Genomic DNA, 13,678 nt, shown 5'->3' on the forward strand with positions numbered 1-13,678 from the left:
GCCTTTCTCGCTAGCCACCAATTCATTATACTATCAACAAAGTATATCATGAATAAAATATAAATTTCCACTTTATTTTACTTTAAACATGGACTGCAGTCTACTGTTAATCTAAGTATGAGAAATGTAACTTGTAGCTAAAAACGTTTTCTTATTTTGTGAGCATTAGGTGTCTTCTGACAGTTCACCCGCCATAATATTGATTGCTTAGCCTAGCTTAGGAAATTACACTTTTGTATAAAATAAACTATTATTAGTCAAGGGCAAAAGTTGCATACTCAAAGATTAAGAATAAATAATAAATATATTAGTTTTAGTATTTTATGTTTATCTTAATATAAATGTAGCATGGCTGGTCAATATAGATTTTTTATATTTTACACACTGCTATCACATTAATCAGCTGATTTAAAAATAGCTTGTATACAAATTGTGTTTCTTATTCAACTGACTTTTATGTCTTAACAACATGTACAAGATATCAATAAAACTTTGATCTACTAAAATTTAAGATTGGACAAAACAGATAATACATCAGACTTGCTGATTAGAATAAGCTGCTCTGTAAAAATCAGCAAACCTTGTCGGAATATCTACACTAAAATCTACTGTTGCAAATGCACAAAACAGCCGTCGGCAGCAATACATCAATATCACGATTTGTGTTATGAAAACTGATTGGTTCGTTCTTTTTAAAGCATTTGTAATCAACCAATAAAATCAATCATTTAAAATTGTGTAGGATTAATTATTTTTATGAAAATGCACTTTTCAGTAGCTTGGAGTGATAATTTGTTTATTTTTAGATGAATTTGTTGCAGCTAATGAAAATTGCTGTGAAAATTGTGAAAATATTAAATTTATTTTGTAATCTAATTTGTGGTACAAGACTGCTAAAACATCAACATACCAGAGAATATAAATTATTTTAATACTTGAAAGATTGTGTTCATTATAAAAATCAGTTATGTAAATTTAATCTCATTTGCTTTTACAGTGCATCATATAATTTTATTATATTTAAAAAAGAAAGAAGAAACCCGACAAAGTCATTAATAAAGATTATTAACCTTTTTTGTATATATTCCATCTTGTACAAGGCAGTAAAACATTCATTAAGAAATTAACATGGTATCAACATATTTTAATAGTATTTTATTAGTTTATACCGCAAAGGAACAAAGTCAATTTTCCGGTTCAAATTGTTGGCATTATGGGTTTATAAATATTTATTTGTTAATAATAAATGTCATTAACATCTGCCTTCATCTAGTCGTCAATTACCGAACAATTTTATTTTTGCAACAATTTTATTTTTACTTTTTAGTTTCATTTGAGTGGTTACAACAGGATATGTGGATGAGAAATATAGAAATTGAAGGAAATACAACATCTGTGAACGGACAGCAACAACCACTGAACGAAATCTCAGATACAATCAAGCATATGACGATTGTTGCGTATGCTTTGCAACTCATCCAAACAACATCCTCTCATCCATCAAAAAAACGACAGAAGACCGGCAGCAAGCAATTTGCCTGCATCTATTAAGAGGAGGCAGATAAAGTTGTTTTGTTGAGAGATGAGTATGATACTAAAAGAGGCAATTTCAGTCGAATCTCCTACATTACATAAATTAGGACAGAGCAGTATTTACATTGAGATTGTTAGATTCAGTCTTTTTTTCAATTATATTAATTATCTGTAGGATTTTAAATTCAAGAAATTCCAGACTACTTAAAGTTGATGAGTTTGCGGCTCAACTTAAAGCCTTTTAAAGGAGATCCAAGGTAAACCAGTCCTGAACCAGTTAAAAAGTTTGTGTGTTTACAGAAAGTAGACTTCATTTTCAATAACAAATATTTGATTGAACTCAAGCATGAAGTTAAAGTTAAAAAAAAAAAAAGAAAAAACAAGAAGAATACGGTTAAAGTTTAAATTAAAAAATAGAAAGAAAAAAACAATCCAGAAGCACATCTACAATACTGTATACTACTTGGTGAACAACTGGTTTTAAGTGTGCAAAGCGGATAAAAAACAATATGGATCAAATAGGATTAACAAAACCAGATTAAGATTTACAGATTAGAGATGTGGCTACAAATAGAAACCACAGGACACCTGTAAATACAAGGAAGGGATTAGAAAACTTAATCTGAACTTACATTTCAAACAGACTTGACACATTAATCTGAATTCAATAATGTTCAACATATTGTCTCTAATTAGTCTTCACAGATACTCAATAAGTTGTAGCAGTAATATGTTCTTATTGTATTGTATTGACTGATCTTTAGCGTTGATAAGACATGACAAAGGTTTTATGTTGTATGTACACCGAGCATAGAACTTTTACTACTCAAACTACGCTCACATTTTGGGACTATTTAGGTGACACGTTTCTTTAAATGAATATGGGAAAAAATATGTTTTATACAGTACTATGATAAACAGCCAGTCAACGACCCATATTAAGGGTTGTGAAGGTGTCTTTAATATGGTTCTACTAATGCTTTATTTTATTAATATAAAATTGAAGAGTCCACCCATAGCTTTTATCATCACATACACACACAGATAGTCCATGAACTAGCAATCTAAATGGATCATCTGAAACACATAAAGCCCAAGGAAGGCGTGATTGTGTAAGTTACAAACACCTACAGTGATAAATATTCTTTTTTTGACAAACACTAAGCAAGAATTATAATCCAAAAAGATTTAATTTAATTTGTCAGTTTTTACAGTTATTTTGGATCAGAGTATATGAATGTGCACAACCTTACTTTATAATATTATTTTGCAAGTACAGTAATCATTAAATGGTGAAATTGGTAGTTAATTTTCCAAAAAATTACATAAAAAAAACATAATTATTATGTTTTTATTGCATGATTAAAATATACTTGGTCATTGACTGTAAAATCTTTTGAAACATTCAACCTTGTAAATAAATTAAAATTTATCTGACTTCAGTCAAATTTAATACAGTATTAGTAAGCAATTCATTTTCTGAGGACCAATTTACATTATTTATGTTATGTTCAGTGCTTAATTTGTAAACAGTTTGTAATCAATAAGCTCTTGACTTTGACATTAAATGAACTTAATCCTTGGTAAATTCACATCATCATAATTTCACAAATCATTAATTTTGTATCCCATACTGAATAGTGTTATCATATTAATTGCTGTAATTGTCAATCTCTAGGCTGGCTCACTGACCAATACAAATTTTACAATTTGCTTTCTGGATTACCGCCGTTATAATAGTTTGTTTTTCCGGTACGAAATTAAATAATAGTTAATACTTTCAGAAAACAATCTGTTAAATATGATAATATACAATAAGTATACCTAAAAACAGATTCAATCTGGACAGTTTGAACATTACTATTTAGCATAAACAGTATTAACTTACTTAGCATACTTGTTTAAATAACACCCCCCACCCCGTATTCCAATTGATTATAATAAACTGTTCGTTTAGAACGTAATACTAACAGAATTAAAATAGCACACATTTCCGAAATCCCTATTAATATTTAAATTTAGTGTAAATTCTTTTTAAACTATACAAAGTAGGTTATTGTGTTAATGAAATGACCAAATTAGTACATCCTAATTAATTTCATAAGTTAGAGTATATATTACCAAACGTTTTTAAATTAACCAATTCTTTGATATTGATATCAAAACTGGTTAGTACAAACATTCAGTTAACCATGAAAAACACTTCAAAATAATTGTTTAAGATTTCCATGCGAGTTGGTATGTTAAAAAGAGTGTTGTATGGGCTCAACAGGTTTTCAGGAGCTCTATTACAAAAGGTGTTCGCTTTAGAAGTTCTTGTTATTAGTAAAGTATGATCTCAGTGGTATACAGGGACCAGTTAACAAAGAGGTTTGACATCGATAGGAGCAATTGAGAAGCATATTCATTCAAACATGATTACTTCCAGTCATTGATCTTCTTAATATGAAATAATCAGACTGAATACTCAAGCTCACATTATCCCTGCTTCATTAACTCTCACCTGCATTCACTCAAAAGAAAACGTGGCGATAAATTCATTGAGAATTCAGCCAGTCCTAATGTGGTACAAAGAGGTAGTTATACTGACATCAGCTGACCAATGATATGTAACTAATTTATGTAAACATCATGACAAGTTAAGAAAATATATTATATTTGTAGTTGTAGCCTACATCACACATTGTTGGTAGAAATTGTAAAATGGACGAGCGAATAGAGACAACTCAATGTTCTGTGGTAACCAACTGGAAAATCATGCACGGGGACAACAAGCAGAGCCAATGTCATCTCCATCAATCAACGACCATGGCAGGCATCATAACAAACAATGATATAATAAGTGAATTTGATCAAACGTCCAAATTGGTGTCTAAATTACAATATTGGTTTTTTAATCACGGTTGATTTAATATCCAAATTTCAGCTTTTGATAGAAATTTCACTTTGCATTCCAAAGTTAAATGCCATTACAACCTATAAACAGGTATGATTGAAAAAAAAGAGACAAGCAAATCAGGGAGTTGTAAAAAAATAGCAATCTTATTTTACAACTCCCTGAGCCAATGAGCAGAAAAATGTTTTGGAAAAAGTACTAGGAACCAACTAATATTACAAATAAGTTCTATTAAGCAGGATATGATATTAAATGCGGTTTCACAATTACAGTACTTAAACCATGAAGGTAAAAATAAACAGTGCAATGCTAAAATCTTACCTTCACATGCAGCATAGTTCTCAGTCTGATAGTAACCTTCTGAACAAACACATTCTCCTTGGATTACAGTCCATGTACCATCACTCCGACATTGATATGTGGGATCCTGAATGCCAACCTTCTTCGAGTTTGGTACGCACTCACCTTTTGCTTCAACCAAGGAAGTAACAAAATCGCCAGTAACCGTTTCTGGGAAGTTTGCCAAGTGCATCATAACCTTAGGACAAACTAGGTAATACACAAGTGTACGTAACAAGGCCATACACGCACCCTGATCTTGCATAGCAAGATAAAATCCATTATTTACAATTGGTCCAAATCTTTCAGTTGCTTTGTTTATGACTTCATCAGAAGACAACGGATCTGAAAATCTTCCATCAGCTGCGATTCGCGAGATCTTTTTATATGGAGGTGAAGTATACTGCGGGATATTTTCACTGGAATTGTTCACATCACTGTAATACAGGTCAAATGTTTCTCTGCATGAGACGATGTCACTGTCAGTGTCAGTTCCATCATCTTGACATGAGAACATAGTGAAATCTGTTTCTACAATTATTAAGTTCGCTCGTTTTTTCTGGATGTACGGTAAACGAATCCAATTATTTTGATTGCGTTCATGTACTTGACACACTTGAAACTTGCGTGCGTAGCTTGCACCGGTTTCTGTCCACTGAAATGAAAATTGATGTAAGTCATTAATACTGGTAAAAGACAATAAATACACACACCAATGGGTGGTGTTGGTAGTACGAGTTCAACTTATACCGACATTTGCCCTTCTCTGTGACAGAACATACAGGTACCAGTTGAAACTCAGTACTTAAAAATGTTCTTAACTAGTGGGATAATCTCCCAACATACCACCACAATAATCATTTCTTTTTGTACTGTAAAATAGTTACATGTTACACAGTTTAGTTTATCAAATATGGGCATACTGCAAACAAAAATTAGTTTAAAAGATAAACATTATAGTATTGCATCTCAGTGTAAACCAAGAAGTTCTAAAAAAACCCATTTAAACCTATGTAAAACGTTCTTTATGATTCCTCAAGATAATAATGAATTCATGCATAGCCTAATTTCTATGTATATATTACATTCATAAATGTATCAATATGACGAATGATAGCAAATCACATGTATGTAGTGTATATTACAAGCTATGTGTCATAACACTAGCAGTATCAATTTCAAATTATGTTAATGTGGATTATTATTTTCAGTGTCAAAATTATAAATTAGTATTACTTAACATGCAGCATACAAACACTGAATTCACAATGGAAAGATAGACTACAGTATTAAGCTCTGTCTACTACACTATCAAACGTTATGTGAAAAAAAGTGTGATGTGCCCAAATATGGTAGTGATATGCTTAAATATGGTAGTGATATGACATCATCATGTCCAAATATGGGCACAACACTTTTTTTTGTCACATAAAGTTTGATAGTGTAGACAGAGCTTTGGACTACAGCAACAACCCTATATCCGTTAATAAGCTTAAATGGGACCACTCTAAGAGTAGAATTGGATGATACTGTGCAGGTGAATAGCCATTGAAACCAACAAATAAAACACCCAACTGCCAATAATTACTATTCAGTAGAACATGTATTTATTAGAGCATCACTACTTATAGGGGTTGAATAATTAATTTGGACGTGTGATTGTGAATAGAATAAGCTGGTCATTACACAATGTATGGATTATCTTGCATGGTGATTACCCACACTTTCTATGGAGTCCTCTATTGTACACATTTCATGGGATAAACTCTGAGGTAATAAGTATAGGAGATGGAACCAGGTTTAGATTTAAAAAAAAACAAAACAAAAACTGCACAGTAAACAGTATGATCATTGTACTAATAAACAATTCTGGTAGTAGACCTACCAAACAGGATGTTGGAATTGTAGTATTCACAAAGATAGAGTATAAAGACAGTGTCAGCATTGCCAATACCTCTATTTATACAGGAAAGAGTGAATTCACTCTTTCCTCATTTATATAAATCGTATACAGGACATAGAATTACTTAAAAGTCATTGTTTTAATCACGTATGATAAATTGGTTACGATTAAGTTTCATTAAGTGACTATTAAAGCAACCCTTCCATTAGTTATAATTATATTTCAAAAATTCTTATCTGAATAACTAATTTTTTTCAGTGAAGTGGAAAATCCAATTAATATTTTAAAAGGCAATGAAATAATATGATTGAATCTAACATTATGTAAATGAGTTTTGTGACCCTCTCACATCAAGTTAGTTAGTCTGCTATGCAATGTTGAATCCACTCAAGTGCAACGAATACGTAGAATCGAAGCTATCTCATAATTAAATGTAGAAAAAATCAAAAGTCATTATGAAATCCATGTTGAATTTCAAGTGGGGGTAATGAGTATTAAATTGAAATAATATGGCCATCATTGATCTTGTAGTTGTTGTGTAGGAATGAAATGTTGACAGTTACATCTACTACTAGTACTAGACACTTGATGTGGGCCTTAAAATTTGGATGAAACATACTGGTTGAGTTCTTATGCATAAGGAGCTCCTTCTATGCATGTTCAAATTTCAGTTGGATAGCAGTTGATTGGAATTGTAGATGGAGTATTTAACAACGTAAGTCGTAAATGACTCATGAATCAATAACCTCTTTAAATTTATCAATATTAATCCAATTCTTGAAAATGACAAGTATCACCTCCAACAGTATCAACCTACCAAGTAACCTACTAAGTACTTATAGGCTACTGTAAGTTATGAAAAACTAAACTAAAGGCACCATGGTACTAAAAACATATTTAATAAATGATAATGATAATATTGATATTTCTAAGCATTGGAAAAGAAGTATATTTCCACCATGTTTCAAATGCTATATAAACTTACTTGTTACATTTAAGAATAAAATGAGATCAAGTATTCTAATTTAATTCTGTACTTAATATATTAATTACAGCAACTTATAATTATATTAATTCAGTTTCAAAGAGGCTAGTCCAAGGTACAAATAATGAACATACGTTATGTTAAATTAAATATATCATAATAAATGTTAAATAAATTATAACCCTCTGTTTGTTTCCTCCTTCCTATTTTGCAAAAAAAAAAAAAAAATTCCTGGATCCACACTGACAAATATACCATAATAAATGTAGACTATTTGAATAAAGTATTTTTCATTGTACTAACTACAGTACTACTAGGAAAATGCAAATTAGAAATGACCATAGCCCTCTGTTTCCTCCCCTACCATATTTTGCAACATATAGGATCTACCCTGACAATGACATATACAGTAATGACAGATCATCAAATCCAATTTATTATCATAAGATCTATCTGCAGTAACACAGTGCACCAATTTATTATACCAATAACCCAAGATTTATTGGGGATTCTGGACATAATTTTCATTATATAACTAAAGAACCCTTGCATATCAATTAGTAAGAGTGTCTAGAATGTAAAGATGGAGTCAACACCTAGTCTTCAATGTCAGTGCAATTAGAGGAATCCTGTATAATCATTTAATAATTATAAATGGTAGCTTCTGCTGGTTTTATAGGCCATACATTGTAATTTACTTTAATCTAATAAATTACACTGACATTGATGAGTGTAGTAAACATGTAAGATTTGTGAGCAAATGGTTTCCACAGATATGCAGGTTTGTCAGTTGCCTTTTTGCTGGCTACAGTAGTTTAAAGGCTAACACTAGTAGCAGTTTAAATAATTATGATGGAATACAACATATTAACAACAAAATTGTGTAATGATCTAAAATTCCATTCCATCAGAGTGATAATTAATTGTATTATAAAATATTTAGAAATAGGTAAAAGGACCTCCAAATATGGTCATTTTGTTTTCTGTTTAGTTAATGATTTACTACTGTAAAAACATTTAAAATTACCCTGTAATGATGAAACATGCAGTTTGAAGGACTGTGTGATTATCATTGATAATGAATGTACTTGCTAGTGAATGTATATACAGTACTATCAAGGAGAACATTTTATTAAAATAACATACAGTATTGTACAGGTAGTACACTTTAGAAATAGGGTTTGCACAACAAGTAATACAGATCCAATACCCATATATCTCCATTTAGTTAAACTAATTAGTGGATTAGACCTTGGAATAAGTACCCAAACATGTATGCTTATTTAGGAGATTATGACAAGTAACCCTTGATAGGTGTTGCCTAGGATTAGTATAATCCTATAGATTATGACAAGTAACCCTTGATAGGTGTTGCCTAGGATTAGTATAATCCTATAGATTATGACAAGTAACCCTTGATAGGTGTTACCTAGGATTAGTATAATCCTATAGATTATAACAAGTAACCCTTGATAGGTGTTGCCTAGGATTAGTATAATCCTATAGAAGAAACTTAATCTTGAATGGTTGTATAGTTTATAGGTACTGTGTACAGGCAGAATACCTTGTGTACAGGCAGAATACCTTGTGTACAGGCAGAATACCTTGTGTACAGGCAGAATACCTTGTGTACAGGCAGAATACATTGTTTGCATGTTCAAACTGGTTGATTTATTATACTGTAGAGTGTAAGTAAAGGATACATTCTAAGATTTATGAGCTAATAGGCTAAAGACATTTCTCTAATGTTTCCTGTTTAAAAACTAATATCTAGCCCCTTGCAAATTGGTATCAGCTAGCATCTTGTATGGAAAAAACCTGATATCTACACTAGCCCATTGCAAATTGGTATCAGCTAGCATCTTGTATGGAAACATCTGGTAATACAAAATCACTAGAATGGAAGTTCACATTTTGAGGTAGATTTGGATTTAGTTTCTACTATTAATAATACCATCACCCACTAGAGGTCATCTACCATTGGATGGTAGCAGGCAGGGAGCCAGGGAGGCTGTTTCTATTTCTAAATTCCCATCACATTGGACCAATTGAATATTGTACAGTACAGGCATCCTGATAATGTGAGATGTGTTTATTTACTTACAACCTGGGACTAGTAGGTTCACATTCCTTAGGGGATATTAAACACCTTAATGACTGATTTATGTCCAGAAATGTGTGAAATCAAAACATCAACCAACATAAGTGGAATGACCACTGTGTTACTGACCCAAAGGAAATGACCCAAAGTGGTCAAACTGGTGACCCATATTTAAAGTAAATGCCCTGACCTAGAGAATACTAAAGTTCATATTTTTAATTACAACAACTATTTTTTTCTAATCACCAGAGTACATTTGTGGCTCCCCTACAGTGAAGTAAATAAATCATATTCTCAACAAAAGAGGTTATTTTGACAGGTTAATTATTTGTACTTAATATAATGATTGATCACTGACTTTTCATAAACTTGTATTTAGGAATTTCTTAAATATTGCAAGGTAAATCTGGTAGAAATTATATCCACATTATACCAAGGATGTCATAAAAATAGTCATCACTAAAAAGCTTTTTTTATGTCATCGCATAAAATAAAAGGAAGGAAAACCTTGAATTTGTAAATATGAAGAATATTTCCTATTTTTATTGCAGACAGTAGTCCACAATTTAGCAATAATTATGATATACTACTTATTCATTGTCGTCAACTGCTAAAAAAAAAAAAAACGATTAACACAAAATTAAAACAACACTAGATTTGAACTCGTCACTACGGACGAGTTAGGTTATCCGCAGCACAAACGCCACGTGCACGTCATACGTTAGAATATTACGCGCAGAAAAACGATCATGCCATTGGAAAAATGTTAGTGCGCTCTCTATTTTGTGTCACGTCTAAGTATATACAGTACACTATATACTGTATACGTACTACATACAGTGCAGTATAGGTGAAAATAAGTGACCAAAGTTTTTGACGCTTTTGCACATGATGACGTCATAACAATTTTAAAATTGTAAATCATGCGAAAAATAATTGATTGACCTAGACAATATAAAAAAATGGAGGGAAATGGAATATGGATAAGTGGAGATGCGCTCTATTTAATGTGATGAGCTATGACGAAAGATACAAAAATCCTATATTTTATATTCGAGTGGCCATACGATGACGTCATAATGTCCGTTTAGCCATATTGATTCATGATTCGATATTTACAACTCATCTACTTCCAGAATATGTAATTTAAAAAAAAGTTCACCAAGTAGTTTAAAATCTATGACTGTTTAAAAAAAGGCATAATTTTGACGAATTTTTGAACATTTTCATCAAAAACGTGCGCAAATTGTCCAATTCGACGTGCTCGTATGACGTTATATTATGTCGGAATTGTTTAAAAGTTGGTAAAATTACTAGAAAAGGCTGAAAAAACAAAAATCACGCAAAAAAATCTGTTTTTAACGCTACGTGCGCACCGCGCGCGTAAATTTTTGCGCGTACGTGGGAATTTTTGACATGCTTAAAATGACATGAAACGCGTAGAAAGTTGATTAGAAATTGATTTTTCGCATTTTGAAATTTTAAACGCGCGTGCGCACGTAACTTTCTATAAAACATGCCATTTTTAATCCATAGAAAGTTTGCCCTTGACATGACTTAAATTTTCACCTAGTGTCAATACAAAATGACTTTTGGTTTTTAATCTATGATCAATCATTGAAATTCATAAAATCGCGCGTAAGTCACGTTGCGCAACTCTAAAATCATAAAACAAAGTGTCTTGCACATCTACAGTTAGAGGTCAATCTTCTGACAAAGTTATATAATCTTATGTTAGCAAGAATTAGAGATATGCTGCCAACAAAATTCTGGGAAAGAAAGAAGAATATAGAAAAAAAAAAAAAAAAAGAAAAAAAAAGATCCTGACAATAACAAGGGGTTATCCGCCAAGTGCGGATAACCAAAAAATCGCTGGCAATATTTACCCCTTTATATGTTGCTATATCATCCGACGGTGGAAAGATGTCCCAGTTTAGACCAGCAAAAGAGTTGCTGTCATACAAAGTCACTGCAAACAAAAACAAAATTAAATTTTAATTTTGATAATTGAGATTTCCAAAAATTGTTTAAATAAAACAAATTCCAGTTGTTTATGTTTGTGATTTTAACACCTATATTCATAATTTACAACCAAGGTACTAGGCCTGCTCCTCATCATCTGTTTTCACCGTTGCCAGGCGTCAAGGCAGAAAAATTCAGCTAAAATGCATTTTGAAGTTTGTGTAGAAAACATATCATAAACAGGAAACAGCTTGACATATTATTGGGAGAATGAAACGTGACAAAAACCCAACTGGATTTATTTATGTTGGATTGTGATGGTCGTAAAGATGTCAACTCCTGCACCATTGAGCAGACCCAAAGCATGACAATTCAATTAATTGGAGAAACTCTACACATACCATCCATACATGTGACATGGTGGTCTAAAAACAAATACAAAACAATCTCTTGGCTGTATTCTTATTATGGATCTATTTAGGGCTGGCTTAACTTGTTCTGGCTGGCGGATAGTGGAACTTTAAGGTGCAGTGTTGAGTGTGGTGGGTAGATGCTGGTCATACGGTACTCACTCCCCCCTCCCTACACTACAGTCCGCACACCTGACTGAGGCTGAGCCTATAAATAAAAACAAAAAATTACCTTTATTTGGACTGGATACATGAAATATTATACAGCCAAGGTATATAAATATCCAAATAGAGTAAGTATTCCCATATCCAGACATCTCGAAAGTTATTTCTTAGGCCCACCAAGTCTTAGGAATCTACTGAGCATCACGGCTAAAACACCAGACGACTCTACTTTGTTTTTCCTTTTCGTACTCGTGCTCAACATCAGAACCAATAGCCAATAGACACAGTGCAATTCTATTGGACGACTCCATTAAAATACGGGGATACCATTAAGTATGTGCTAAATGTTCGAATGTCGCCCTCAAACAAAGAAAACTTTTTAAAGTTTATTAACCTGTAAGATGTTTGTCATTATTGTTATGTAACGTTATTTTACGCTATCATAGAGTGGATGTTTAATTATGTTTGTTAGTATACTTCTTCAAATCGGTGAAAAATAGTTAATCTTACAACATATTTATTATGTGCGACAATATACTGTGGAAAGAATGACTTTTTTGTACGGCTTTCTAGGTTGACGGATACTGTGTATTCGAAGAGGTGATGATGTCTTTGGAATAGAATACGTAATAATATCAATTTATTGAAACTACACATTTTACATCGATGACACCGCTTATTCAATCATTTATTCATTCAACCTTTTTAAAAAGATAAATACAACACAGGTGAAAATTTTATATATTGGATTATGATAAACGATGATAAAAACCCAATTTAAAAATTTCAACCACCAGTAAAATCGACAGAGATGCCCAACCATCATCATTCGGCCGTCGCATTGGTATGTCTCAATTTAAAACGTTCTATTTTGCAGAAAGTACTGTATTGTTCTGCTTGCTACAGAGGCACAGAGAGAGGGCGGACTTACTATTAAAAAGCAGAATAACAAAATCTACAACATACCTTTATTGAGTATAGAGGGCGTGAAATTACAGCATTTTTAAAGAAAAGCCATGCGCCCTCTTCTACTTCTTCTACTTTAAATCGGAGCACATGATAGTGGAGCCTGATCTTATGTATATTCTTATACTTTCATAAACTAACCTGTATATACACTACTACGGTACGCATTTGGAGTGAACCCACCATCCTCATCAGATCAGATGTAATTTTCTTGAGAGAGGACACAGAGAAACAACAATTAGTAGAAAACTGAGAGGCAGTGTTTTTTTTTATATCCGCCGATTTTATGAAACAGTCACCCGTAAGATCATCCTCAATAATTAAAAAAATGCTTATTATCGTTTTTTAATACTATTGGCTAACATTTTCCATATATTGCAATTGATTCAATTTATGCCTGTAGATACATCGTTAGCAG

At 32.1% G+C, this 13,678-nt stretch overlaps 1 protein-coding gene across 2 annotated transcripts in view; it reads right to left on the reverse strand.

Annotated features, from left to right (window-relative positions):
- LOC144834938 (ephrin type-B receptor 1-B-like) overlaps positions 1-12,648 on the reverse strand; it is a 64,605-nt gene extending 51,957 nt beyond the window's left edge. For both annotated transcript variants that reach the window (XM_078689932.1, XM_078689930.1), the window contains exons 1-3: positions 12,362-12,648; positions 11,644-11,726; positions 4,751-5,423 (exon numbers count right to left, since the gene is read on the reverse strand). In XM_078689932.1, coding sequence (XP_078546058.1) covers positions 4,751-5,423; positions 11,644-11,726; positions 12,362-12,446 — 841 coding nt within the window. In that variant the 5' untranslated portion in view covers positions 12,447-12,648. The remainder of the gene's footprint in view (positions 1-4,750; positions 5,424-11,643; positions 11,727-12,361) is intronic.
- Between the last annotated feature and the right edge of the window lie 1,030 nt (positions 12,649-13,678).

Source organism: Antedon bifida, chromosome 2, assembly GCF_963402885.1.
Source record: "Antedon bifida chromosome 2, ecAntBifi1.1, whole genome shotgun sequence".
Taxonomy (NCBI): Eukaryota; Metazoa; Echinodermata; class Crinoidea; order Comatulida; family Antedonidae; genus Antedon; species Antedon bifida.